The 26,228-nt window shown below is 35.7% G+C and overlaps 1 protein-coding gene across 5 annotated transcripts in view; it reads right to left on the reverse strand.

Annotated features, from left to right (window-relative positions):
• Positions 1 to 21,504, reverse strand: part of mrvi1 (murine retrovirus integration site 1 homolog) — a 56,697-nt gene extending 35,193 nt beyond the window's left edge. For 2 of the 5 annotated variants that reach the window (XM_058782339.1, XM_058782337.1), the window contains exons 1-7: positions 21,376 to 21,503; positions 20,989 to 21,135; positions 19,851 to 19,945; positions 19,210 to 19,762; positions 18,150 to 18,279; positions 13,344 to 13,387; positions 299 to 404 (exon numbers count right to left, since the gene is read on the reverse strand). In XM_058782339.1, coding sequence (XP_058638322.1) covers positions 299 to 404; positions 13,344 to 13,387; positions 18,150 to 18,279; positions 19,210 to 19,762; positions 19,851 to 19,945; positions 20,989 to 21,117 — 1,057 coding nt within the window. In that variant the 5' untranslated portion in view covers positions 21,118 to 21,135; positions 21,376 to 21,503. Of the gene's footprint in view, positions 1 to 298; positions 405 to 6,084; positions 6,104 to 13,343; positions 13,388 to 14,617; positions 14,652 to 18,149; positions 18,280 to 19,209; positions 19,763 to 19,850; positions 19,946 to 20,988; positions 21,136 to 21,375 lie in introns of those variants that run through there. The other 3 variants (XM_058782338.1, XM_058782340.1, XM_058782341.1) reach the window with 3 other exon arrangements.
• Between the last annotated feature and the right edge of the window lie 4,724 nt (positions 21,505 to 26,228).

A 26,228-nucleotide genomic window follows, 5' to 3' on the forward strand; every position in this document is an offset into this window, starting at 1 on the left:
AACATGCAAAATTAATACAAAAACTAATCTGTACTAAACCAATGTTTCATAATTAATGACAGAAGTTCTAAACTTTACCTGACCTAAATATTTACCAAAATACTGATGCTATGTTAAAAAAAAAACAAAACAAAACAAAAAAAAAACAGTACATCAATAATAAGCAGGACAGTATTACCATAATTACCATAATTTAAAAAATGAAGTGGAAATAATTTTTGTTGCATTGTGTTATTTTAGATGAAACATCTGAGGCAAAGTTGACACTAAGAAGAGAGCAATCTTTTTGTAATATTACCTGTAGACACCGGCTCAGAGCAAACACTGACAGCACGTTTCAGCCAAAGCTCAGATGGTGAACCAGGATCCTGATCTAGGAGGGTTGCATCTGGGTTTTTGCTGACCTTAAAGACAATACACAACATACACATTTTCATTGATGACTCCATGCCAGATGAATCTTTCCTCTGTTCTGTTGTGCGCTGTGTGTGTTATCTTATCAGAAAAGACCATTCAAAATATAATTGACATTTAAAAGTGATTATATCAAAAGGATTTCCCTAACACTTTGACTATATAGGAATAGGAGAGTGTAGTGCTGGGCGGAAGAGATAATGGCTTTGAAGGCACAATATCAACAAAATCTCTTCCACACTCAACACAGGACGTGTGAAGCCTCAGAGCACTGCAATGATTGATATTGGCTTGATTTTGATGGAAGTGTATGAATCATGTTTTGTGATGTGCATTTGGCACAGCTGTCTGCGTTTGATCTTCCTATTGGTACAGTAGGAAAAGCGAAAACCCAAATGATTTCTTCAACTGTTACTTTAAAATAGCAACGAGATTACACCCTATAATTTCCAGTGTCTCCTCGAGTGTTTCAACAGAGCTTAATAATGTTTAAAACATGCTTAGATGTGCCAATAGCAAAGTCTGCAACAAAAAGTCTTTCAATATGATTTAAACATAAACTGAAACATTTCCCTTTAATTCTCTAGCATTATTCGAGATGTCCGATTCACATTCATTTTATGGCTATATATCCTTACTCTAAACAACCGTTTCAGGTTAAACATCTGACACAAAGTTGATATTACAAATTTAAAACTCTATTAAGCCTCCTGCTATGGAATAGCAAACTCTGAGCAGTAAAAATGTGCTTCTTGCTCCTGACATTTCTGATTCCTCTTTCACCAATAATTACGGTTCACTCTTCACTAAATTTGACCAGTGGTATTGTGAGATCTGCACGTTATCTGTTACTTCATTCAGATGTGGAATAAATAATTGTGTGTATTAACCGATTGTTAAATAATTGTAAACATCTCTTAGTGACGACGACATAATTTCTGGCAACAACTGTTTTGTGTGACGCAATACTGGAGCAATAGAGTTTTTTGACCGTGTAACATTATTAGTTAATTCTGTTATTAAACTTTACTTTAAAAAAAAAGTTACTGGACTACCAGATGTTATTCAAGTTCACGGGTATATATGAAGAAGAAGTAACAAATAAGAAATTGGGTTCTCCCAATTTCCCTTCAAATTATCCACGGTGGGCTTCAAATATTTAGGGATATTCTTTACTAATCTATATGGTCAATTATTTAGCCATAACTTTTTACCTCTTGTCGATCGAATTAAGGAGGACATGGCAAGGTGGTCCACACTCCCTTTGTCCCTAGCTGGACGTGTTAGCCTGATTAAAATGGTCACTTTGCCTAAACTACTTTATTTTTTTCAGCACATTCCAATTTTCATCACCAGATCTTTCTTTAGAAATGTAGATAGCATCATACGGCCATTCCTTTGGGGAAATAAACCACCACGAATCAAGAAATCTATTCTTCAACTTCCTAAGTCAAAAGGTGGCCTGTCTCTTCCAAATTTTCAGCACTATTTCTGGGCGAGTAATATTAATAAGATTTTATACTGGAATAACCCCCACTTACCCAAAGATTACCCAGCCTGGGTTAATGCCGAAACTTCTTCAACTAAATATGATTTACGTTCTGTTATCACTTCTCAGCTTCCGTTAGTAATCAGCAAAATTACTTCCAATCCAGTTGTTTCAAACTCACTCAGAATTTGGATTCAGTTTAGAAAATGTTCTGGATTACACAGAGCGTCTATACATATGCCTATCTTGAAAAACCATGCTTTCTCACCATCTTGTTTGGACTCTGCCTACCGTATATGGGCATGTAATGGTATACACTCAGTTAAGGACCTGTATGAGGAGAATGTGTTTACATCCTTTTCTTCCCTATCTGCCAGGTTTAACCTACCCAATAGTCACCTATTTCGTTTTTTTCAGACGAGACATTTTGTGCAGAAACTGTTCCCTCACTTCCCAAATCGTCCCCCAGAATATGCACTAGACAATTTTTTTTATCTTAAACCCAATGATAAACATCTTATCTCAGTCATTTTTAACTTAATTAATACTTTGATACCTGATCTTTCAAAGCGTTTCAAAGAAATTTGGGAACAAGACCTCTCTATTCCTATTTCAGATGAACAGTGGTCATGCATCCTATATCGGGTGCACTCGTCATCAATCTGCGCCAGGCATGGTTTGATACAATGCAAGGTACTTTACAGAGCCCACCTGACAAATTTTTTCCAGACAAGAATGATGCTTGCAACCGTTGTCAACAAGCGCCAGCAGATCATGTACACATGTTCTGGTCATGCCCTCGACTAATAACCTTTTGGTCCAACGTGTTTGACACACTGGGAAAAGCACTTAATGTTGAACTGAGTCCCAATCCATTGACAGCTGTCTTTGGTGTTCTACCATACACCACTTATTCTAATTCTACTGCTCAAGTGGTTGCTTTTACTACTCTATTAGCTAGAAGGAACATTCTCCTTAAATGGAGGTGCGTCACTTCCCCTACTCACAATAGATGGATACAAGACATATTTTTTTACATTAAATTGTAGAAATTAAGGTTTATGCTTCAAGGTTCCCTTAAAACCTTCAGTAGCACTTGGGATCCCTTCTTGAATTTCATTAAAGGCTTGCTTTGTCTCTCTGATACAGATATAGATTCAGATAATACTTAAGAAATGCCTTTCTTAGTACATCTCAGAATGCTAATTATGAGAAAATGTTATACATCCATGTGTTTTTTTTTTTTTCTTTCCTGTTTGGTTTTTTGTTTTGTTTCTCCTCCCTGGGTAGGGATGGTTAAGGTTTGGGGTTTGATACGATAAGGACATTTTGTTGTATCTTGATCCATTTGATGTAAGTGTATTTCATGCTGTCATGATAAAATGCCAATAAAAAAAGATTGGAAATAAGAAATTGGGCAGCTTGCTATCACAGCTACTTTTACACAACGGTTTGAAATTGTAGGTCAGTATATTAAAAAAAAGTTTACTCAGGAAGAATGCACTAAATTGATCAAAAGTGACAGAAAAAAAAAAAAATCTAATAAATGCTATTCTTTTAAACTTTCATCAAAGAATGTATAATGGTTTTCACAAAAAAAAAACTGCTGAAAATTCTGATTTGCCAGGAATAAATCACTAGTATAAAAAAAGTCTTGCTTTCACCTCTTTAACAATATGTGACCCTGGACCACAAAACCAGTCTTAAGTCGCTGGGGTATATTTGTAGCAATAGCCAAAAATACATTGTATGGGTCAAAATTATCGAAGTAAAGATCATGTTCCATGAAGATATTTAGTAAATTTCTTACCATAAATGTATCAAAACTTAATTTTTGAATAGTAATATGCATTGCTAAGAACTTCATTTTGACAATTTTAAAGGCGTTTTTCTCAATATTTAGATTTTTTTTGCACCCTCAGATTCTAGATTTTCAAATAGTTGTATCAGCCAAATATTGTCCAATCCTAACAAACCATACATCAACGGAAAGCTTATTTATTCAGCTTGCAGATGATGTAGAAATCTTAATTTCGAAAAATTGACACTTAAGACTGGTTTTGTCGTCCAGGGTCACATATCATAATGACTAAGACTATCACAAGTACACAATAAATATGAAAAACTACACATCTGATATCCGGGTAAGTAGATGATAGGGCACTCTAAATGATTTCAGTGGTTCAGGGAGGCCAGACAGCAGGAGTCCTGCAGCACGTTCCCCCTGCAGAGAATGACACGCAGATGAATATTGCAGGGTAATCCAATCACCCTGATTATTTCCTGCTGGCTATAAGTCTATGTCTGTGTTTGTGAGCTTTCTCTCTCTATAACTCGCCCTCCGTCTCTCTCTGTGGTCAATCTGGGCTCTACTCTCATTGACTGGATCTATTTTTACTTGGCCTTTGACTGTCACCACTGAGAGGAGTGCAAGTCTTATAAATTTGAGGAGGATGGAAGGTCATCTTGATGGCAGGTCCCTCCGGATCCCTGATGACCTCAGCGTTACCTCATGGCAAAAGCTCTGACGCGGCTGCATGAGAAAGTGCATGTTCTGCCCCCTCCCTTCACTGGTTATGTAACACAGATACAGTGAGCCAGATTTGATGAAAATTTTGTTGTGTGAAACAGGAAGTGGTTGCTATACAGTCACTGTAAAAAAACAACAGGAAATGGACAGAATGTTCGAGAAACTGACGATTCAGGTGAGCAGCACCAAAAACCTGCCATGATAAACTGGGGAAACTAGTTTTTCTTATCTTTTCGGTGCAAGAAAGAATTGCAGAATTTCAACTTTACAACATATTTCAGGAAAGGTATGGTTTCACATACAATGAGGTACAAAAGTATGAGACCACTAGTATAAATTAGAGATAAAACCCTATGAAAATTTCATACCACAATCAAAGTGACCAAAATGATCACGGTTATATGGTCACACTTTATTTTAAGGTCCAATTCTCACCATTAACTATGACTTTTGCCTCAATAAACGTAGTAAGGTAGTTGTTAAGTTTAGGTTTTAGATAGGATTAGGTATGTAGAATATGGTCATGCAGAATGTGTGCTTTATAAGCACTAATAAACAGCCAACATGTTGATATTAGGCATGCTAATAAGCAACTAGTTAATAGTGAGAATTGGTTCCTGTACTAAAGTGTTACCAATATTATTCATGGTATTGTTAAAATGTGCTGGAAATTTTCAAAAAGTACTGGTACACACACTGAAATCATCATTATTTTTAATCATTATTGTGATATTTAAAAAACAACAATGATGATAATTAATAACAATAATTAGCAGAACTATGCACTTCTTGTTTGCATAAACATTAAAAGTAATATAATGTCGGACGGATTTTGAATGAACAAAACAAGTTTTGATGTTATCTAAAGTTACAACAAAGTTGTAACGTTTTGAAAAAAAAATAAAGATTCGTAAAATGAATGCATTTTGGATTTTCTTGAATACATTTTTTATTATTAACAATTTGAGTGAGAAGTTGAATGGAAAAAAATGACATTTTTAGTATGTCATGTTAAGTGTGATATAATTTAAATTACTTAATATTTTTACTAAATGCACTGGGTTATGTCAACAAAACTAAATTTAGATCAGGATAGATTAGGTATTAATAGCTGTCAATTTCAAGTTACTTTTTTATAGCCTAGTATTTACTTTGCTTTAATGATGCAAGCAGCCTGCAATCTGACAATAAATGCCAAGTTCATAAAACCTGATGATCATGCTGTCTAGCATGATTTGAGCATCATCCAAAAAGCACCTTGAGCTTCAATGGAAACAAGAACATCTGACTGTCTGTCACATGATCAGTGTCACAATTATGCTTATTTGATTAGAGAACTATAAATAGAGCAGGAACTAAAATTTTATTTCCAGGTTTAAATTAGATGACGACTGAATCCCAGATTTTAAACATGGTCTCAGACTTTCAAAACACCACCGTATACATGTAACCTGCGCTGCTCCTAAGTAGAATGTGTGTAACATGCATTTTTATACATAAGGAAAGTTTTAGGCCATTAAAACAATGTCACACCTCCGAGGAAACCATGCTGTGTGCTTTAAAGTATTTATTTCTTGAAGTGTCCACCACAAGCTCTTGTCTCAAGAGACATAAATCAATCCATGCAAAGAAAAACTTGCTGAAACTCTACCTGATTGGCCAACAGGGATGAAAGATGCTCTTTCAACAGCCCACTATTTCCTTCAAAGCCCTCTTTGTATTTGTGCTGTTGATATTTTTCCTCAAAGCTCCACAATCTTCAGCGTCCTCTCTCTTTTCCTCTCCCTGACTTTTTTCCCTGCACCAGCCTCCCTGTGACTCCTGGGAGCTTTGACCATTTAAGGAGAAGCCTTCTCGTGCTTCTCCGGACCGCTACTGCCGTGTGTGTGTGTGTGTGTGTGTGTGTGTGCGGTTTCTGCCTGATGCTCCAATGAGCTGCAGCTAAAGTATGACTCTCTCTTTCTCAGGCTGTATGTTTTGGACCTCTGCCTCTTTCTGATTTAGATTTAGTTACTAAAATTTTATGGATGAGTGGGAAACTGGTTTCTCCTCTGCACCCTGTTAATGACAGAAATTTATTTATTTGTTAATTGATACAATATTTTAAATTGTTCTCTGATATCTACATAGAAGGTATGTGGCTTAGGTAAGGGCAAAAAATCTCCAGAAACGGTTTTACATGTGCATTTACAACCCTAGGATTTCTCCCTAGAATGAAATGGTCTGTTATTACCTTATTTGGAAGGGTCATTAATAATGTCGAGCTCTGCTCTGATTGGCTATTTCACAGTGCGGCTCAATGTTGAGCTCTGCTCTGATTGGCTGTTTCACAGTGCAGCTCATTTCAGTAGCTCACAGGAAGGAAACAAAGGGAAAATCTATATTTCAATACTTTCTCTCGCAGTTATATCGTCGGGTAATTATACTGTATATAATATGTGGGCATCAGGGAGCTGCTTTCAAATGCACGATCGCGTTTTACTTTCACTTTCGAGATTCGCAATCGCACGTACTCTGTTTATACTATGGAGCGGCAGTACTTACCACATTTTACAAGATCAGGTGCTTGTCAGTAGGGCTGTCAAAATGGCTGAAAAACTAAATTCGAATTTTGTACTTAAATGTGATTTATGAATTATGACCATGACCCCTCATGAATTATATTCGAATTTAAAAAGGCCACAAGAGGGTGCATCGAGCAAAATATTACTAATCCACGGTTCTTCAAAGCATAAAATAACAAGACTATCTTTGAAAAATGTGCATAATGTTTAAAATAATGTTTAACCTTGTATAAGTTGCTTAAACAATTAGAAACAAAACAGCATCATGCATACAAGTTTAATACAAAGCACGGAAAACCAATCACAAAGAGTAACGTTATTTTTTTTCATTTAAAAACATGATGCAGTGGAATGGGGAGAGACCTGTCCCGCCATAAAGTTTTGAGACATGTTTTTTCAAAGTTGAACTTACAATAATTTTAAATGGCTTTCTAAATATCTGACTCTCTTTTGCGATACGCGAGTGCAACGGTGATAGATGTCCCTCTTGAAAATGCGATAAATATGCATTCTGTGTGAATGGCTTGGTTCCAGTTTTGACATAAACAACATAATCTCCGCATTGATGTTCTCTTTTTCCGCAGTATTTTAAATGAACAACGTATCCAGTGGGTTCAACTGGATAGGCTAAAAAAAGCATTAAAATGCAATGATACCTACCTACATCTTCATTGTATCTCGTGCGCCAGATAAGGCTGCATGACGCACCCCAAAAATTCGAATGCAATGTTTGCATTCGAATGTGGATTTTTATTTATAATTCGACGAATATTCGAAATTCAATTTTTTTTTTGACAGCCCTACTTGTCAGTGGTGCTCAGGATCTGTAAATCATTCACCATCATCCTCAGTCATCTCTCCTTACTCTGTTTATGTGGTAAGTGAAATCTTATGTACTGTAATGTAACAGGCTACCGCTAGCAAGGAGCCAACCATGTCCCTTTAGTGGCTCACGTTATTTTATTAGAACGCGTTATTTGCTTTCCGTGCCTTTCTGAATACAGACACCAACCCATCCCTGCACTTCACATCCCCTGAACAGCCTGGAACATAACATTTATTTCCATGATCTGCCATTTTCGCTGTTGTCCTCGCTTGTTTCTTCACAATATCTGCAGAACTTCTGATGATTCGGCTGTGTAGGTTCGGCTGGCATAGAGCATGGGCATGTACAGTATATGCAAATGTTGGGGGCGTAACTATTAGTGATCCCGACTGTTATGTCACAGTCTGTGTTATGTTCTGATTCGCCTATTTTTCAGTGGTCTTTTTTATTCACAAGACTTACATAAGGAGGAGGAAACAATGGTGTTTGAGGCTCACGGCATGTCATTTCCATGTACAGAACTCTTATTATTCAACTATGCCAAGATAAATACAGTTTTCCATTCTATAGCACCTAGGGCTCCTCCCGCAATCCGCTGCATCCCAACGTGTTCGCAAAGAAAATGACGTGTAGGCCTACTGCGGAATGCGGATTCCTTAAAGCAGTGTTACTCATTGCGCGGCTCACGAGACTCATGCGGCTCGCCAAGCTTTAATTTGTGGCTCGCATGGCAGTAAATAATACGATGATATGAGCAATACAGAGATTTCATAAAAACATGAAAAAAACAAGCAGGGCTATAACATAACCCATAAAAAAAACTCACACCGTGTCTACACCGGACGCGAGCGTCACGGTGTGATCAGGGCTTTATGATGTCTGCGATGTGGAAAACGCAGACGGAATCGCGGAATCTAGTTATAAAAACAGAATTTACTGTATAACGCAGAATGTCACTGAATTTGTCAAAGTTTGGATGAAAAATCAAAAGTAGGTCATTACACTTAAATCAAATCGCGATATGAACTAGTATCTGTAAATGTTAAGCTGCAAAAATAACATTTAAATATGAATCCTGCGTGTCTCGTTATGAATGAATGCACAGATGCGCAGTTTCGTTTACTACACATACAGAAGCGTTTCAGCATCTGCCGTCTCGCCAAATGAGGACATAAATACATGAACAACAGTCAGTGTCTGCTCTATTACAAATTTTTTTTTTTTTAAATACCCAAAACAGCGGGATTACAAGATGGAAATATAGACTAGAAAGATATTTAAACTTGCTCCGCCCCCTTACCTCCATGACATTGACTCACTGCAGAGAATAAATACAAGATGGGAGGAAAATGTATATTTCTTTCCCTCGCAGTTTTATCATTGGGTGATCATCATACTGTATATAAAATTAGGGAGCCGCTATTATGCATTGCAATTGCTTTTGAATGCACGATCGCTTTTTAATTTCACTTTCACGTTCTAGATTGGTGACCGCACGTCCGTGATTATACTATGAAGCGGCAGTATTTACCACACATTTTACAAGATTAGATGTTTGTCAGTTTTACTCATGATCTGCAAATCATTTGTCATCGTCCTGAGTCATCTCTCCTTACTCTGTTTATGTGGTAAATTGTATGTACTGTAATGTAACTGTAACAGGCAACCGTTAGCAATCGTTATTCGTTTTCCGTGCCTTTCTGAGTACGGATTCAGGCTTTGGGCACACCCCTAACCCCCACGACGTCATCCTCCATCGTTTCCCATCGGGGGGAAATCTATTTAATTCGTAAATAGGATTTTTGGTGAACAAATCGGGGATTTTTATTTTAGGCAATATCGCCCAGCCCTAATAGCACCTTTAAATATCACTAATGAACATGCACACGCTAGTTAATAAGCAGCATCTGAACTACGGCAAAAAACAAGCCACTAAAGAGGAAGCAATGAAGAGTTTTTTTAAATGTCTGAATATGCAAATACTGTGACGTCCAAAATGTCTTCATTAAAACAGCTGCTATGCTCAGTGCTTTAAAGGAACAGTTCACCCAGAAATGAAAATTATCACACTCACGCCATACAAGATGCAAAGGAGTTTGCTTCATTGGAACAGATTTAGAGAAGTTTAGCATTACATCACTTGCTCACCAATGGATGCTCTGCAGTGAATGGGTGCCGTCAGAATGAGGGTCCAAACAGCTGATAAAAACATCACAATAGTCCACAAGCAATCCACACAACTCCAGTCCATCAATTAACGTCTTCTGAAGTGAAAAGCTGAATGTTTGTAAGAAACAAAAAATTCAGGCATTTTAACTTTAAACCATTACTTCTGGCCACAACACCAGTCCATTACCCATAATAATGCTTCCTCCAGTGAAAAAGTCCATCCCTGTTATCCTCTCACATCAAAATACCAACATATTTCTTCAGAACTATTTTGGACTGTTTTTACTGTGCATATTTCTCTTCTGATTTAGACAAGGTGACTTTTTCACTGGACAAAGCAATATTATGGATAATGGATTCGTGTTTTAGCTGAAAGCAACAGTGTGAAGTTAAAATGTTAAAAAAATGTCTGTTAATGTGTGTTAAAAACACACAGCTTTTCACTTTACAAGACGTTAATTGATGGACTGGAGTCTTGTGGATTATCGTGATGTTTTTAATCAGCTGTTTGGACTCTCATTCTGATGGCACCCATTCACTGCAGAGGACCCATTGGTGAGCAAGTGATGTAATGCTTAAATTTCTCCAAATCTGTTCTGATGAAAACACAAATTTATCTTGGATGGCCTGAGGGTGATTACTTTTTTTTTTTTTTTTGCAAATTTTTATTTTTGGGTGGACAAGTTACAGAAAATATTAATAAATTATGCCACCATAAAGTAAAGCTAAGCATGTGCAACCAAGTCTTCAAACTTTTAAAATGTTTACGCTTTCTAAAGGAAATATGAATGACGCAAACTGACACATGCTGTGATGTTGTGGATGATTGCCTGTGTGTTGATAAGCAATTGGTAAGGTGTAGTTTTATAGAGTGTTGCTAAAGTGCTCACAGTGGTTTCTAGGTAGTTTGAGTGGTTGCTAAATGGTTGCTGATGGCCCAAGCCACAAGTCTCTATAGTCTTGTTCCCTAGATCCGACTCGGCTCCCTCCTTCAGTGGCAGGGCTCGCAAAATTTCAAAAAAATTACTATTTTATTTTATTATTATTATTATTATTTTTAATATAGAAAATCAGATAGGAGTTTAAATGTCAATCAAAAATATTTTCAATACACAAATATCAACAAATATGAAGGAAGGAATTTTATTTCACTATTTACAGGGTATCTGCAGAATTTTAAAAAATATATTTAAGGCAATTTATGACCCATTTTAAGAGCTGCACAAGTAAAATGAACACAGTATGAGCGGGGTTGGACAATGTCTATGGTAACATACAGTTTTGAGCCATAAAATTACATGATTTACAGTTCAGATACAGGTTTTCACAAAAACAAAAATCTTATACAACAGCGTTTCAGGCTATAGACCGTTTTTATGAAAAGGGATCAATCAAGCATATAAATTATTATGTTAATTTAATAATTGTTTAGATTTTTAGAAGGCACATCAACTTCTTTCTCATTTACAACTATGTGTTTGCTGCGTAAAAACATGAGTTGATATTTGCATTGATCTGACCATAAACAGTAAGAAAGGCTATTTGGAAATGCAAATTCATTCTCTGCCACGAGGTGGCGCTTAGGAGCGCTGAAATATTGCGGTTTCCCCGGAAACGCTGTACACAAAGCAGCTCCGCACTTATAAACGCTGCTTTATCAGGAATTATAGGTACAATGAAATTAAAATGCCAATGACACGTTTCTGAGGACAGTCGGTTACCTTCAGATACATTCACATAAAGACATCCGCGCCGCGGTTTGACTTTAAACGTGCAGTGATCATATATATTCAATGACATTGTTGCCTTTTGAAGTTTAATCCTGCCGTATCGCGCGACTCTTGTCTTTCCGTCCCCAACTGTAAGACCTCTAGAAATTATAATTAAGACATTTCTTTTACCATTTCATGTATTTAAAACTTTTTATGACCTTAAGTTTGATACAACTCACTTTAAGAGTTTTTAAGGACCCGCGGGAGATCTGTATTTAAGGAGCCCGTCGGGCAGGCAGTGATACATTTTGGTAGCCCGACTGGAAAACACAATAGCCCCGGGACGTCAGGCTAGCGATTTTGCGAGCCCTGAGTGCCATTGTATTTACTAGAGACTAAAAAAAGGCTCCAGTTCTCGCTTTCAACAAACCATTAACTACGACTTTTGCCTCAATAAACTACTAATTTGCTGCGTATTAATAGTTAGTAAGGTAGTTGCTACGTTTAGGTATTGGGTAGGATTAGGGATGTAGAATGTGGTCATGCAGAACATGTGCTTTATAGGTACTAATAAACAGCCAATATGTTAATAATAGGCATGCTAATAAGCAATTAGTTAATAGTGAGTCCCTATACTAAAGTTTTAAGAGTTCTAATTATACTAGTCCACAATTGTAACAGAGAAAACTGACTCCTCATCAGCAACACAAAAAGATTTTTATGATTTATGAAGACATTTTTAGTGGTGCTTTCCATTGTAAACCCTACTGCCGCCATGCCAGGGCAGCTGTTTTCAATCAAAGGGATAGGACCCACAAGGGGCCCTAGAAAACTCCCAAGGGGGCCTCTAGATGACTTCAAATGATTTAAAATATGACAAAACAAGATTTGAAATAAACTAAACAGCTAACAAGCAAGATGTAAACTGGCATCATGCATCTTATTTTCATTTGTTCCCTCAACAACTGTCATTTTTATTTAGGGATCAGGGTTCTCACAATCTTGAAAAAACTGTATGTATGAGTGTGATTTCTAGACCTGGAAAGGTCATGGATAAGGAAATACATTTTGCTCAAGCTCTATAATATTTTATCATGTAGAAATCGCAATTTGTTAGTATTTGTTTTAAAAAATGCCCATAATTACAAACAATTAAAAAAAAATCTAGAAAATATACTGGTAACAGAAAGTGTAAAACCTGAAGAACATTCAGTTATTGAAACAGGTAGGGATTTCTGTTTGCCAAGTCGAAAAATAAATAATTTTATAATTCTCTTTTATCACTGTATATGGCTTGGATATTTCCTTCAATGTTTCTGTCGGTCAAAAAAGCTTTAGCACACCTAGCACTTAGGCATAATTTGCCCTTATCACAAATGTGCAGAAGGAGTTATATGTCAAAATTTAACAAACAACCCCTTAGCCTATGTATTAGCAATAGTAACAGTGATGTTTGACTTAGTAATGACTCAAAACTAACGACACAAAAAGACAAGTAATGTGCTCTGAAGATGCTATGGGATATTTCAAAATACTACAGATTCATCGTAAAACACCAAGGTCAAAATTCAAATGACAATAATGGGGAAAAAAAACACACACATATATATATATATAATTAATATAAAGAGCTTTTTACCTTGTTGCTGTGTTCCTCTGCTCGCGTGCACAGAAGCGAGCCACCTGTTTGAAAGCAGCAAGAGAGATCCAGGCTTATTTGCAAGTCACGGGTCTGTCATGCAAATGCACAAGTGTTAAAATGCACATTAAATAGTCGGCCATCTAACAGCATGACGCACCAAAGGAGGCGTAGCGCTTGATTGACAGCAGAGTTTTCAATACTTCTTTCAGACTCTCTCTCTCCCTCCCACCCTGCCTCCATATCTAAGGGCAACAATAACCTGGCAACCATTTACATGAGGAGCTTGATCCTCTGGTTGAAAGCACTTGGCGAAGCACAGACTCATTGTTTCACTTCCTTCAAAAGCATGTATCAATTGGACAGCGGTTGTAAAACATTCAACGATGTGCTACAGCCAGCGATAATCATTATGCTCAGAATTTTGCATCTTAAAACTACTAAATCAATCAATGCAATAACTATGTTCCATAATTCATAGTCTGGGTTATATGCAGGTCATGGTAAAAACAAGCCGTTAGACATTAATCACTGACATATTCAGGAGAAGAAAACAAGCTGAAAGATTTATAGCAGCTGTTATTTATTCGGAGTGTTGCGAGGAGTGTGTTTTCGGTTGATAAATACTGACTGTCATTCAGTGTCATCCCACTGCTTGGATCTTTACATCTTTATTACTGAGTGTAATGTACAGCAATAAGATTGAGATGAGCAACTCGAAATGAGAACCAGACACAACTGATATGCTGACATTTCCCATTACAGTGACTACAACCAATGCACGACGACTTTGCTTGTGCTGGTAATGAACAAATTGATCTAATTGTATAATGTGTAAAGTGTCTGGTAAATACACGTTAATATGCAATTATTTCTTATCTGAACAAGACAAACTAAAAAGACCTTGCAAAAAGAGGAACTTCATTAAAGATCAAAAAACTTTAAGCAGACCAGAACAGCTAAACGCTAAACCAAATGCAAATGTCCTCCCAGAAGAACAGGCTTTTCTGTAGGGTGAAATAATCTGGTAAATGCTTTGCATTAACCCTCTCGCTCATAAAACGTCTCTAGAAACTCAGTGCCCTAGAAACTTCAGTTCATGTACGTGCTTCATGCTGCAACATTTGCATGTTAAAAACCACATAAACAACCTTTGAGAGAGTAAATATAAGTTAATGATGATACTATAATATTAAAATAATATAAATATAATAAAGTTCATTATTTAATATTTATATAATGCTTAAAAGATCAATAGTCAATTGTTTACTTACTTTCATTTTGTTCCAAACCTGTAGTACTGTCTGTCTGCGTGGAGCACAAAATTAGTTATCTAGACAAATGTCAAGTCAAACAGGTTTGGAATGTCATTTTCATTTCTAGGTAATCTAACGCTTTATTTAAGATTAAATTCCACACTGGGGTTGGTCTGAGGTGAATGGATAAACAAATACATCTGTTCAAAAGTTTGGGGTCAAACAGAGTTTTGAAGTTAATTAATAGTTATATTCAGTAAGGATGCATTTATCATTAAAAAAAACAATTATATATATATCAAATTCTGTTCTTTTGAACTTTATCAAAAAAATCCAGAAAACATGTATCACGGCTTTCATCAAAATATTATGCAGCACAACAGTTTTCAACATTATTTAATAATACGATTTATTTCTTGATTAGCAAGGATCATGTGACACTGAAAACTGGAGTAATGATACTGAAAATTCAGACCTGCATCAAAAAAATAAAAAAAAAAAGATTTAAAAAAATATATATTACGATGCAATCCAAGCATTTTAAATTGTAATAATATTTCACATTTTTAAATGTATTACTGTGATCAAATAAATGCAGCCTTGGTGAGCATAAGAGACTTTTGAACGGTGTGTATACAGTGTATACAGACTGACAGTGTATACTTTAACTGTCGATTCAAATCAATAATTACAACAACTGTTTACAATAACTCTTGAAGTCAGGTTTTATGCAGATTATTTCATGTAATTTTCCTCTTTTCCTGAGAGAGTATGATTAAACTTTTTTTAAACACTATACCTGTACATAATGCACATAATGTTATCTCTATGAAACAGCTATAGACATCAGCCATAAAATACAAAGCATCTGAGAGACAGACTGCATGGTCAGTCATATTATTGCATGTCTGTTACACTTCACTTTGGACTACTCATTTGATAAGCAAATGCAGGACATTTTGTCATACATAAAATAAGCAGAGAGAAAAAGTTTGCAAAATCCTTTTGTGCCAGGTATACACTCACATCGGATGAGTTTCGTGAGCAAACAAACACAGCAATAAGCAGGCTACACTTATCACACGATTCAACGTGATTAAGACCCTATACTGCACGTATGAACTGAGAATCTCTATTTCCTTCAGCTCTATAAACAGCACATGAAGCAGCTGCACTTGGGTCAAAGCCACAGAGCTCCCTATAGACACAGCAGGAAGAAGGTTACGCCATCAGAGAACACACACAAAAACACTGCACATAAAGACACAAAAACACACACATTATGAAGAAACACTCATTCAGTGTTACATTAAAAAAGCAGATACATTGTGTACACTTATGTATATTGAATACATACAATTCAATATATATTGAATGATAAAACTAATAATACAATTAATAAAGTACTTGATAAAGTGCAAGATGTCGTTTTTTCTGTTAGAATATTTTCTGTTTTCCAAACAGTGTTAAGATTATTTATATACTATAGTATTTATTAATAAATACACTTTATTTTGAATTCACTTTTATTTTTGTTTTAAATTTTCATTTTAATAATGTGCATTAATCATTTTTATTAGTCTTTTTATATTTCTATGTAACTTTAATTTATATGTATTTTAGTGTTGGTTTTCGTGCTTTAGTACTTCAGCTTAAACTTATTTTATTTCAATTAGTTGCCAAGGCAAGTTTTCCAAGTTTAGATATTTCATGTAATAATTATATATTTTTTCAATTAATGAAAATAATAGATAGGTACATTGCATTATCATCAGTAAAGCTGTCATTCTGTTTGGTGCCACTAAAATTTAACACTTCGCCTTTAAAGTGATTTCAATAATAATGGAGTTGATTTGTTCGTGTCATGATCACCAACTGAGTGCCCATGAGCTCCACCATGTGGGCACTCCATCCCTGACTTTTACCATTCACCCAGGACTCCATTTCCCATAATCCTTTGCCTAGACTCATCTGCGCTCATAATCAATTGCTATCACCCGTCTCTCATTACCTCATTAGTCTCACTATAAGAATGGCACGCACACACTTTCACGTCGCTGTTGATTGTTAGCCTGTAATGTTTCCTGGGGCCTGTACCATGATATTAGTTTCAAGTTGACAAAACCAAACCACTCCAATCCGGCTTTGTTGCTACCATGATGCTGATCATCAACTTTCTTTGTCAACTCAGGCTTTGATCCTGAGTTTGTGGAGCATGTGCACACGAATGTGTGACATCACTGGCAAACAGCCAATCACAAGCCTTGGTTAAAGGTTTTGCTAAAGGTTAAGAGATTGAATAATATGGTGAATATGGTGAACATACGATCTGTATATATTAACATTCATTTAAAATAAATGATTTATAATAACTGTTAAACTAAAATTGCTTGTGTGTAATGGATTAACAATAATATAAATCATATAATTAAAACTCAATTTTTGTTTTTGGCCAGACAAATTTTTTTTTATACTAGGACCTTTAATTTGGAGCAAGAGAAACTGGGGAAGTGACTTTTTTTGTGTCAGACGTGTCACTTTGCTCACATCTGATTGGTCCAATTTTAGTTTGAGATCTGTAACTCAGAACATAACCTGCCCTGGAACAGGTTAGCTGTGGAGTATAAGTTACTATGGAAATGAAAGCAGCTAAAAGCCAAGCCACTTACATGGTACCTAAAACACCGGGATTGGTGCAAACTAAACTGAAATTGACCTGGCTAGCCAGCTAAACCGGCTATATGGTACAGGCCCCTGGTCTTCCGTGTTTCCTTGCCATGCCTTGCCTTTGTGTTCTGATCTTGGACTGTTCCTTGTTTCATGATTGTTTGCTGCCTGCCCTGACCTTTGCCTGCTCTGTGGATAACACTTTTGTATTACTTTGGATTACTCTGTTTGCTGATACTGACCCGGCCTGTCTGAATACATTTTATTACATAAAGCTGCATTTGGATCCACACCTCCGTTGTCATGCCCCTTACGTTACAGTTCGCTATATATTTATTCAGGTGATTTTTGCTGGGTTTATTATTTGAAGAAATAAGATTCTGACATTTTCACGTCCATGACAAATTTATACGCTAATGTCAGTCAATGTTCATCGTTAATCGAATGATCTGCGATATTGCTTTTACACAACAGTTCAATAAACAATCTTTGCTTAGATACAGTTACTTGTTCATTCCTGAATGAATTAGTGGGTTTAAAAAGTATCGTTTGAATAAATGATTCAGTGGCTCACTCATAACGACAGATGTGGCCACAGATTAAAAAAAAAAAAATCTGACTAAATAGGCTGAATTTGGAAAAGAATCCTACTTATGTAAATATATTACAAAAAAAAAAAAAAAGTGTAATAAGCTAGTATGCAATTATGATTTGCAGCCACTGAACGCAAACAAGAACTCAATCAAATTTAAGGACTGTTACATAAAACGTTACTAAAAGTTGCCATCATATAGTAATCTTAGAAGTAATCTATTGATATAGTAATCAATAATCTTAGAAGAGTCGTCTGAAATGTTTTAGTAACTTTTAAGGTAAATAATACCGTTTTCAGATGAAAGTGGAGTGAGGACGCTCTCCTGAGCGACAGGCTCGGGTGTGGAACAGGATGTAACGGCGGCTGAGCTACAATCCACCAGGAGCCCAGTAGCCACGGACTGAGACATACATAACGACTAGAACAATACAAACAACATGTTAGATCAATTATAACATGATGTAATCAGATCACGTACTTTATATACTGTACGTACATACTAGTGGTCAAAAGTTCGGAATAAATACAATTTTCTTAATGTTTCTGAAACAAATCTTTAATGCTCACCAAGGCTGCATTTATTTGATCAAAAATACAGTAAAAACATAATATTGTGAAATATAGCACCGTTTACAACAACTGTTTTTTATTTGGAAATATTATAAAACTTAATTTATTTCCTGTCATGTAAAACTGAAATTTTAACAGCCACTGCTCCTAATGCATTTATTTTTTCAGGATACTTTGATGAATACAAAGTTCAAAAGAAGAGCATTTATTTAAAAATACAAATCTTTTGTAAGTTATTAAATGCCTTTTCAGTTACTTTTTTTTTTTTTTTTTTTTTGATGCTTAATATTTTTGTGGAAACCATGATACACTACTATTCAAAAGTTTGGGGTAAGCAAGATAAAGAAAAATACTTTTATTCAGAAAGGATGTAATAAATTGATCAAAAGTGAAGACATTCATAATGTTAGAAAAGATTACTATTTTTAAAAAATGCTGTTAATTGAACTTTCTTCGCAAAGAATGAAAGAAAGACTAAATGTATCACAGTTAATAAGAAGATACAATAAGAAGAAGAACAATTATCAATTATGGAGCACCAATAAATTGAGCACCAAATTAGCATATTAGAATTATTTCTGAAGGATCATATGACTAATGGCTGCTGAAAATTCAACTTTGCCATCACAGCAATAAGTAACATTTAAACTGTTTTGTCTGTATTATACTATATTATTGACAACATAGGTGCATAAGAGACTTTAAAATAATATTAAAACATTACCACATCATAATTTTTCCATGCATGTGGTGCAAGTCATTCTGTGCCAGTCCATACCTGTGTGTTAGCAGAGATGGTGGCCTCCAGGGCGCTGAGCTGACTCTCAGTAGCTTTAGCTCTGCTCAGTGCTTTCTCCACCCTCATGCCGATGGCCTCTATCCTCTCCTTCATCCTCTTCTCGCTGCCCATGAGCACCTGAGCTGCCCGCAAGGCCTGCGCCGCCATGTCCTCCACTTTCCTCAAGGACTTCAGCAGGTCTTCTGCAGCCAAATGCTCTGCTGATGAATCAGTGACCACAGCCACATCCCTAAACTGAATCTGAGCATCGTCACCGGTGCTCGTTCCCTGGTCTTTGAGAAGCACCTTCATGCCACGCTTAGTCTCTTCCAGCTGGGTTGTTATGTGATTGACTTCCAGGCTTTGCATCTGCTTCTGAATGTCCATCACAGTTTCTTGTGGAACTTGGGCAGCCTGGTTTTTCTTGCCCTCTTTAGTCTGGCCTGTCCACCATGTGATGGCGGCCGCTATGTGGGCTTCCTGTGTCTGATGCTTGGCCTTGTGCTGTCCTTGCGCTGCCAGCGGAGATTCAAAAAGCTCCAGCTCTTTCAGACTGGAAAGCAGATGGACAACATGCATCATGCAATGCAAAGCAATGTTATCTTATAAGATAGCGCAAGATATCAGAAGTGATTCCTTACAGTGTGACCAGCTGATGCCTAGAACTTCCATGTTGTTGTTGCTTCTGCAGATAGTGTCTCTGTAACTTCTCATTTGCACTGTTGCCAACTTTGTCCTGAAGAGCACATAATACAAAACAAGAAAGTACTACAGGTATGGAATGACATGAGGGTAAAATCAGATCAAATTTTCATTTTTGTGTTGACTACAATCTTATATTAGCATCGATATAGTATTATAGTTTTTTCATTAACATTTTGAATTGGTTATTTTTATCTTTTCTGTTTCATTTTAATTTTAGTTAAAGTTTTAGTAATTTAGTTTTAGTTGTGCTTTCATTTTTTATTATTATTATCAATATTTCTATTAGTTTTTATTAATATCATTTTAATTATTTTAGTCAAATTAAACTAAACAATGCCAATGTTTCCTGAGAAACTGGCTGAAATAAAAACGTTTTTGGAATATTTATTTTATTTTATTTTATTTCACATTTATTTCATGAAAATGTTTTTGTTTTATTTATGGTTTTAGTTTGAGTTAATTTTAATATCCCTCACTATCCCTTCAGGTCTGATTCAGCAGATCAGGTTTTCAATATTAAAACATGAACTAGTTGATTAAAAAATAATTAATTAACAACAACAGGACAACAAAACAACAACAACAATAATTATGATGATGATAATAATAATAATAACTCCGTGCCTCCTGGATTTTGCGTTCATTTATTAAATGGATATGCACTTTTTAAATATTTGAGCAAATGTGATAACAGATAATACTATTAAAAGAAAAAGAAAAAAAAATACAAAAACAAAGACATAATGGTAAAAATTGCAATTAATAAATTGTAAAAACATTTAAAATGTCAAGTGATAGCAATTACATATTGTACTGGTATTGTACTGTCACTTACACTAATTATGCAATCATGATTATCAATGGGTTTTCACTGCAAAACAACACAAAAACGCTGCAAATATCCCTGCAATTTTCAAAAACTTTGAAGCGGGCATTACTGTGAGTACTGAATACTACTACTACTACTGCTAATAATAATAAACTGTAAAATAACTTTCATTCACTGTTATTATTTTATTAACTTCAGACAAAGCCCCCAGTATATCATGTGGATGTTGTGTAAGTGTTGCTCACAGTCTCTGAGAGCTGTGTGTGGAGTATATTGGAAATCTCTACAGGTTTGATCTTCTGGAGGCTCTGAATGGTTCCTCTCTGAGGGACGCTGGGTAAGATCCGGTTCAGCGAACCACTAATCAACTCCATAGCCACATTCTTCTGCGACTGAAAGAAAAGAAGAGGAGAACATATAATGTACAGCCATTACGTTTATTTCACTTCGACGTGTAAATTGTTTAACTCTCTGATGCACTGATGATCTTTAATTGACGGTGCAATTCTGCATCTAAAAACCAGCACGCGCGATTGTTTGACCGTTGCTGACAATGTAATGAGATGAACAGCGATTATGAGAAACACTGTTTTTAAACAACAGTTCAATACACAATTAATCAAGTAACTTACATTTTAAAGACATAATGCCAGTTTCTTCATCTATTTCTTGGCTGCCAACGAAAACTTTGAAATACAGCCAACACAGAATCAATACGATGCTTCGGTTCAGAAGGAATCGGTGGTTTTGAACCGAATGATACAATGATTCACTTAAAAAGACTTCCTACTGGCGTAAACAAAAAAAGAGATTTAATTTTGTGCATGTTGATAGTAGACACGTTTTATTTAAAGGAATGTAGGTTTTCTTAAAGTTTCTTTAAGCCTAATTATTTTATTTTAATCCTTAAAACAACAAAAAACAAAAGTGCCTTAAAACTTTCTAAATTACTGGCAACATAGATTAACCCCCTGAACTGTAATTTAATTTGTTTTTAATTTAATTTATATACTTTTATTTAATTTTTATTATTTTATTATGTATTAGGCTATCGTATTATTGTTTTTATGATTATGCTGCTTGGATTTATCGTTGATGTATTTCACAATGGAAAGGTGACAATGTCTGTTATTTGAAAGGTTTAATAAAGCGGTAAAAAAATAAAAATCCACTGGCGTAAACATTTAATTTGCAGAAAGGCTTCTTTCCCACACTCCCACATTGTGGGGAATGTTAGCTGTTAGATTGTGCATCAGTGTCAGAAATTTATGGGGACTTTGGGCAAAAATACCACCAAAATTAACAAAAATGTCTCCCCAAATGTAATTTTTAGGCTTGATCTAGTGCAGGGGTGTCAAACTTCCTGGAGGGCCGGAGCCCTGCAGAGTTTAGATGTAACCCTAATTAAACACACCTGATCCAGCTAATCATGTAATTTGGGTTTATTTGAAAACTACATGGTTTTGTGTGTTGGAGCAGGCCTCCAGGAACTGAGTTTGACACCCCTGCACTAGATCAAGCCTAAAAATTGCAGCTTTACCTGCTAATGAGTTTCTGTTTTTGTTTTTCATTTTTTTTAATACATAAATGCCATGACAGATGCAGCTTATTTAATGGCAAACATGTTGGCTGTTGATTCATTATTGTTATCCAAGTTATATTTAATTTCCAAAAACACTGAACTTTTATAAAGATACATTTGGCCATTAACTTTTAAATAATTCATGCATCAGAGAGATTATCCACTGTATAGCAGTAAATGTGAAATGGACTGTTACCGGTTGAGCTTCCTGAATCTCATGGTGCAGAGACTGATGGTTTGTCACACCTGTCCTCTGTGGAATGTAAGAACTGATGTGGTATTTATTTAACCTGCCAAAAATGATTACATTTAGAGCATAAATTATACTTTTTTGCTGCTTTTCACAAGTTCCAACTGATTTTTCCTGCTATTGAAACAACAGACTGACGGAGAGGTGCATCGGTAGTGTTTACCTGAAGAGAGCTTGCTGTGAGTGCTCTTGTAGCCTCATCAATTCTGACTGCAGGCCCTTCAGATGCATTAGCAGACAACAGAACACATTACTGAACAGTCAAACCATTCTTCCACACGGTCACAAGCATGTTCTCAACAAAGGAATACCTCAATAATTTTGTGACTTTCAAAGTGAATGTCCTTCAGCTTTTCCAGCAGGACGCTTTTCTATGTGGAATAAACAACAAGTGCTATAAAGAAAGACAAAATGTACTCAACACAGTAAAATCGATCACCACAGCGTTTAATATCACCTTTGTAAGATCCCTGTCTTTCACAGCCAGTACCATATGAGAGTCTTCTAATTCTCCCTGTGAACATGATCAGACAGTATTAATATACTGTAGCTCACTCTGTGGCCATATATAATGCACACTTACGCATTTTCTCACCCTTAATTCAGAGTTTTCTCTCCTCAGTTTGTTTATTCGATCTTCAGCAAGGTTCCTCTCAAGGGTTAATTTTTCATTCTGTAGAAAAAATTGTGATTTAACACATAACAGAGCTATTTCGAAATACTTATTCACAATGTATGATTCTATAAAAGTCAGTACCTTTTCTTCAGTTATTTTGATTAGGGCTTTCAAGCGTTCACTTTCCTTTATCTAAAAGACAAATGTCAAGGTATTGGGTAAGAATAGTCATTTATAAAACAAGTGTCATGAGTATTATGACTTCAAGAGTGTGAATGATTCATACTAAGGCACAGTTGCTGGCCTGTGCTCTTGCAGCTCTGTCCTGGCTCTCTCTCAGTGCACATCTGGTTTCATCAAGTTCCTCTGAAAGGGATCGGGCTCTTACAACAAACAGCTGGGTACTGGTGACATTTGAAAGAAAAAGAAAAACATCCTTATTAAGCTATATTGATTATTTATTATATCAATTATACTGATGACATTGCATAGCCTATAATATTTATGTATTTACTTATTGATGGCATTTTTATAATGAATACACGTTTTATTTATGCCAAGCTCTATTTTTTTAAATCTCTAATTTACCCAAAGTTCATCCCAAAAGGAAAATTGCTGAAAATGTATTCACCCTCAGGCCATTCCAGATTTAGCATTAAGTCACTTGCTCACCAATGGATCCTCTGCAGTGAATGGATGCCGTCAGAATAAGAGTCCAAACAGCTGATAAAAACATCACAATAATCCTCAAGTAATCCAAACAACTGCAGTCCATGAATTAACATCGTATGAATGGAAAAGCTGCATCTTTGTAAGACACAAATCTATCATTAATGCCAAAATACGAATCTATAATCCATAATAACGCTTCCTCCAGTGAAAAAGCATTTCCTCACATCAAAATCCACTGTTTTGGACAGTTTTTGCTTGTAAATGGTACTTGATCTGTGCACATTTCTCTCCTGATTCAGACCAGACGACTTTTTCACTGGAGAAAACTGGATAGTGGACTCGTATTTTAGCCAAAAGCAATGGTTTGAAATTCAGTTATCTTATTTATTTATTTATATATATATATATATATATTTTTAACACAGCTTTTCACTTCACAAGGTGTTAATTATTGGACTGCTGTCATTTGGATTACTTGTGCTGTTTTTATCAGCTGTTTGGACTCTCATTCTGACGGCACCCATTCACTGCAGAGGATCCACTGGTGAGCGAGTGATGCAATCTTAAATTTCTACAAATGTGTTCAGATAAAGAATCAAACTCATCTACAACTATTTCTTTAATTTAATATATCAATATATTTAATTTAGTATTTAGTGTAGAGAACATTCCATTGATATCTGTCAAGTCATATTTTTATGCACACACACACACACACACACACACACAGACACAGACACAGACAGATAGATTTGTGGAAAGAGAAGTGCATATAGTGGATACCTGGCCAGTTTAGTGTGCAGCTCTGACACCTCCAGACTGAGCTGCAGGATGGTGTCCTCACACTGAGAAACGGTCCTCAGCAGGCTGCTGTTCTGCTCGCTCAACCTGTGCTGGGTGTATTTGAGCTCAGACACTAAACCTGACAGATCTGCAGACTCACTAAAACCACACAGAATCATCAGAAGTCACAGATGCTCTTAAAGACCCAACGGAATCAAAACAAGGCTTGTAGTCCATCTTTAAATATGTGAATACAAGACAGAAAACTGCACCTGTCAAGCCATTTCTGGGCTCTTAAAATGTAGTACATCAACAATGAAAATCACTTAACTGACCAATGACATTCAGCTCCATCTGTAAATGTGGCCTCGTTTAAAGGAAGATGATACTCAGCCCCTATGGGAACAATGTGAGACTGGTTTAAGATGAAAGTTTAAAATGTCACAAAAAAAAAAAACCTTTCATTATTATTCACTTACCAGTTATAGATAATTTTCTTAAGGTTGATCCTGTTTGCTGTTTTTTATCCTCAGAAGCCCTATACATAAATCAATGTTTAGCACACGTTATAATATCTCATCTTAAGATTAGTCACATCACGTCACATAAATACCCTGACATTGTGTTTTTGTCTGTATCTCTCACCCATCTCGGCAGCACTGGCCAATCCACTCTCTCATGGTGGCATGAAACATATCTCTACTAACAGGTTGGTCCTGGTTCTCTGGGTCCAGCATATGTCGTAAATTGGTCAGCTTGTCCTGGCCGGAGCTTTGGAGCGTCATGGACTGAAGATACTGCACCACAGTGGAGGCCTGAACCTCTCCTGTAGGTAACAGAGAGACACACTGTTCAACTGATTGGAGTCTGTACGGTTTTTTAAAATGCAATTTTTGTAATGTATTTTCAGAATTTTCTGCATCATTACTTGAGCCTTCAGTGTTACATGATCTGAACATGAATATACTGATTTGGTGCTCAAGAAACATTTCTTATTATTAGCACTGTTGAAAATAGTTGGTGCTTAATATTTTTAAATTAGTTTTTGTGGAAACGGTGATACTTTTTTCAGGATTCTTTAACAAATGGAAAGGTCATTTATTTATATAATCCAAAAGAACAGCAAATACGAATAAATTGAAAAAAAAAAGCAAAGTAATTTGTTATATATTTTTTTCACTGTAAAAAATGCCTGTGAATTTAAGGTTAAAAGACTGTAAAAATGCTACAGTAAAAACCTGTTAAATGGTTAACGATATGTTCCCCTATACTATATATGGTGAAAAACTGTATTGGACATTACGTGTAATTTTATGGTAGTACCATTTTTGGAAGAGAAAAAGAACGTATAATTTACAGTGAATAACCATAAATTGACATTCCCAGAATTCCCTGCATTACATTTCAAATTTGATGTTTTTTTTTTGTTAGTTTTTTCTTATCAGTTTTGTACATTAGGTTTGTATGATACATCTAATGTTGTTAAATTAATGTTTATTTCAGTTTCATGTGTGCTACCATGATGGTGTTTAGTGTTTGTGTGAATGATACTGTGCACCTTCTATATATGTTAATATTTAAA

This window comes from Onychostoma macrolepis, chromosome 07 (assembly GCF_012432095.1).
Source record: "Onychostoma macrolepis isolate SWU-2019 chromosome 07, ASM1243209v1, whole genome shotgun sequence".
Classification (NCBI taxonomy): Eukaryota; Metazoa; Chordata; class Actinopteri; order Cypriniformes; family Cyprinidae; genus Onychostoma; species Onychostoma macrolepis.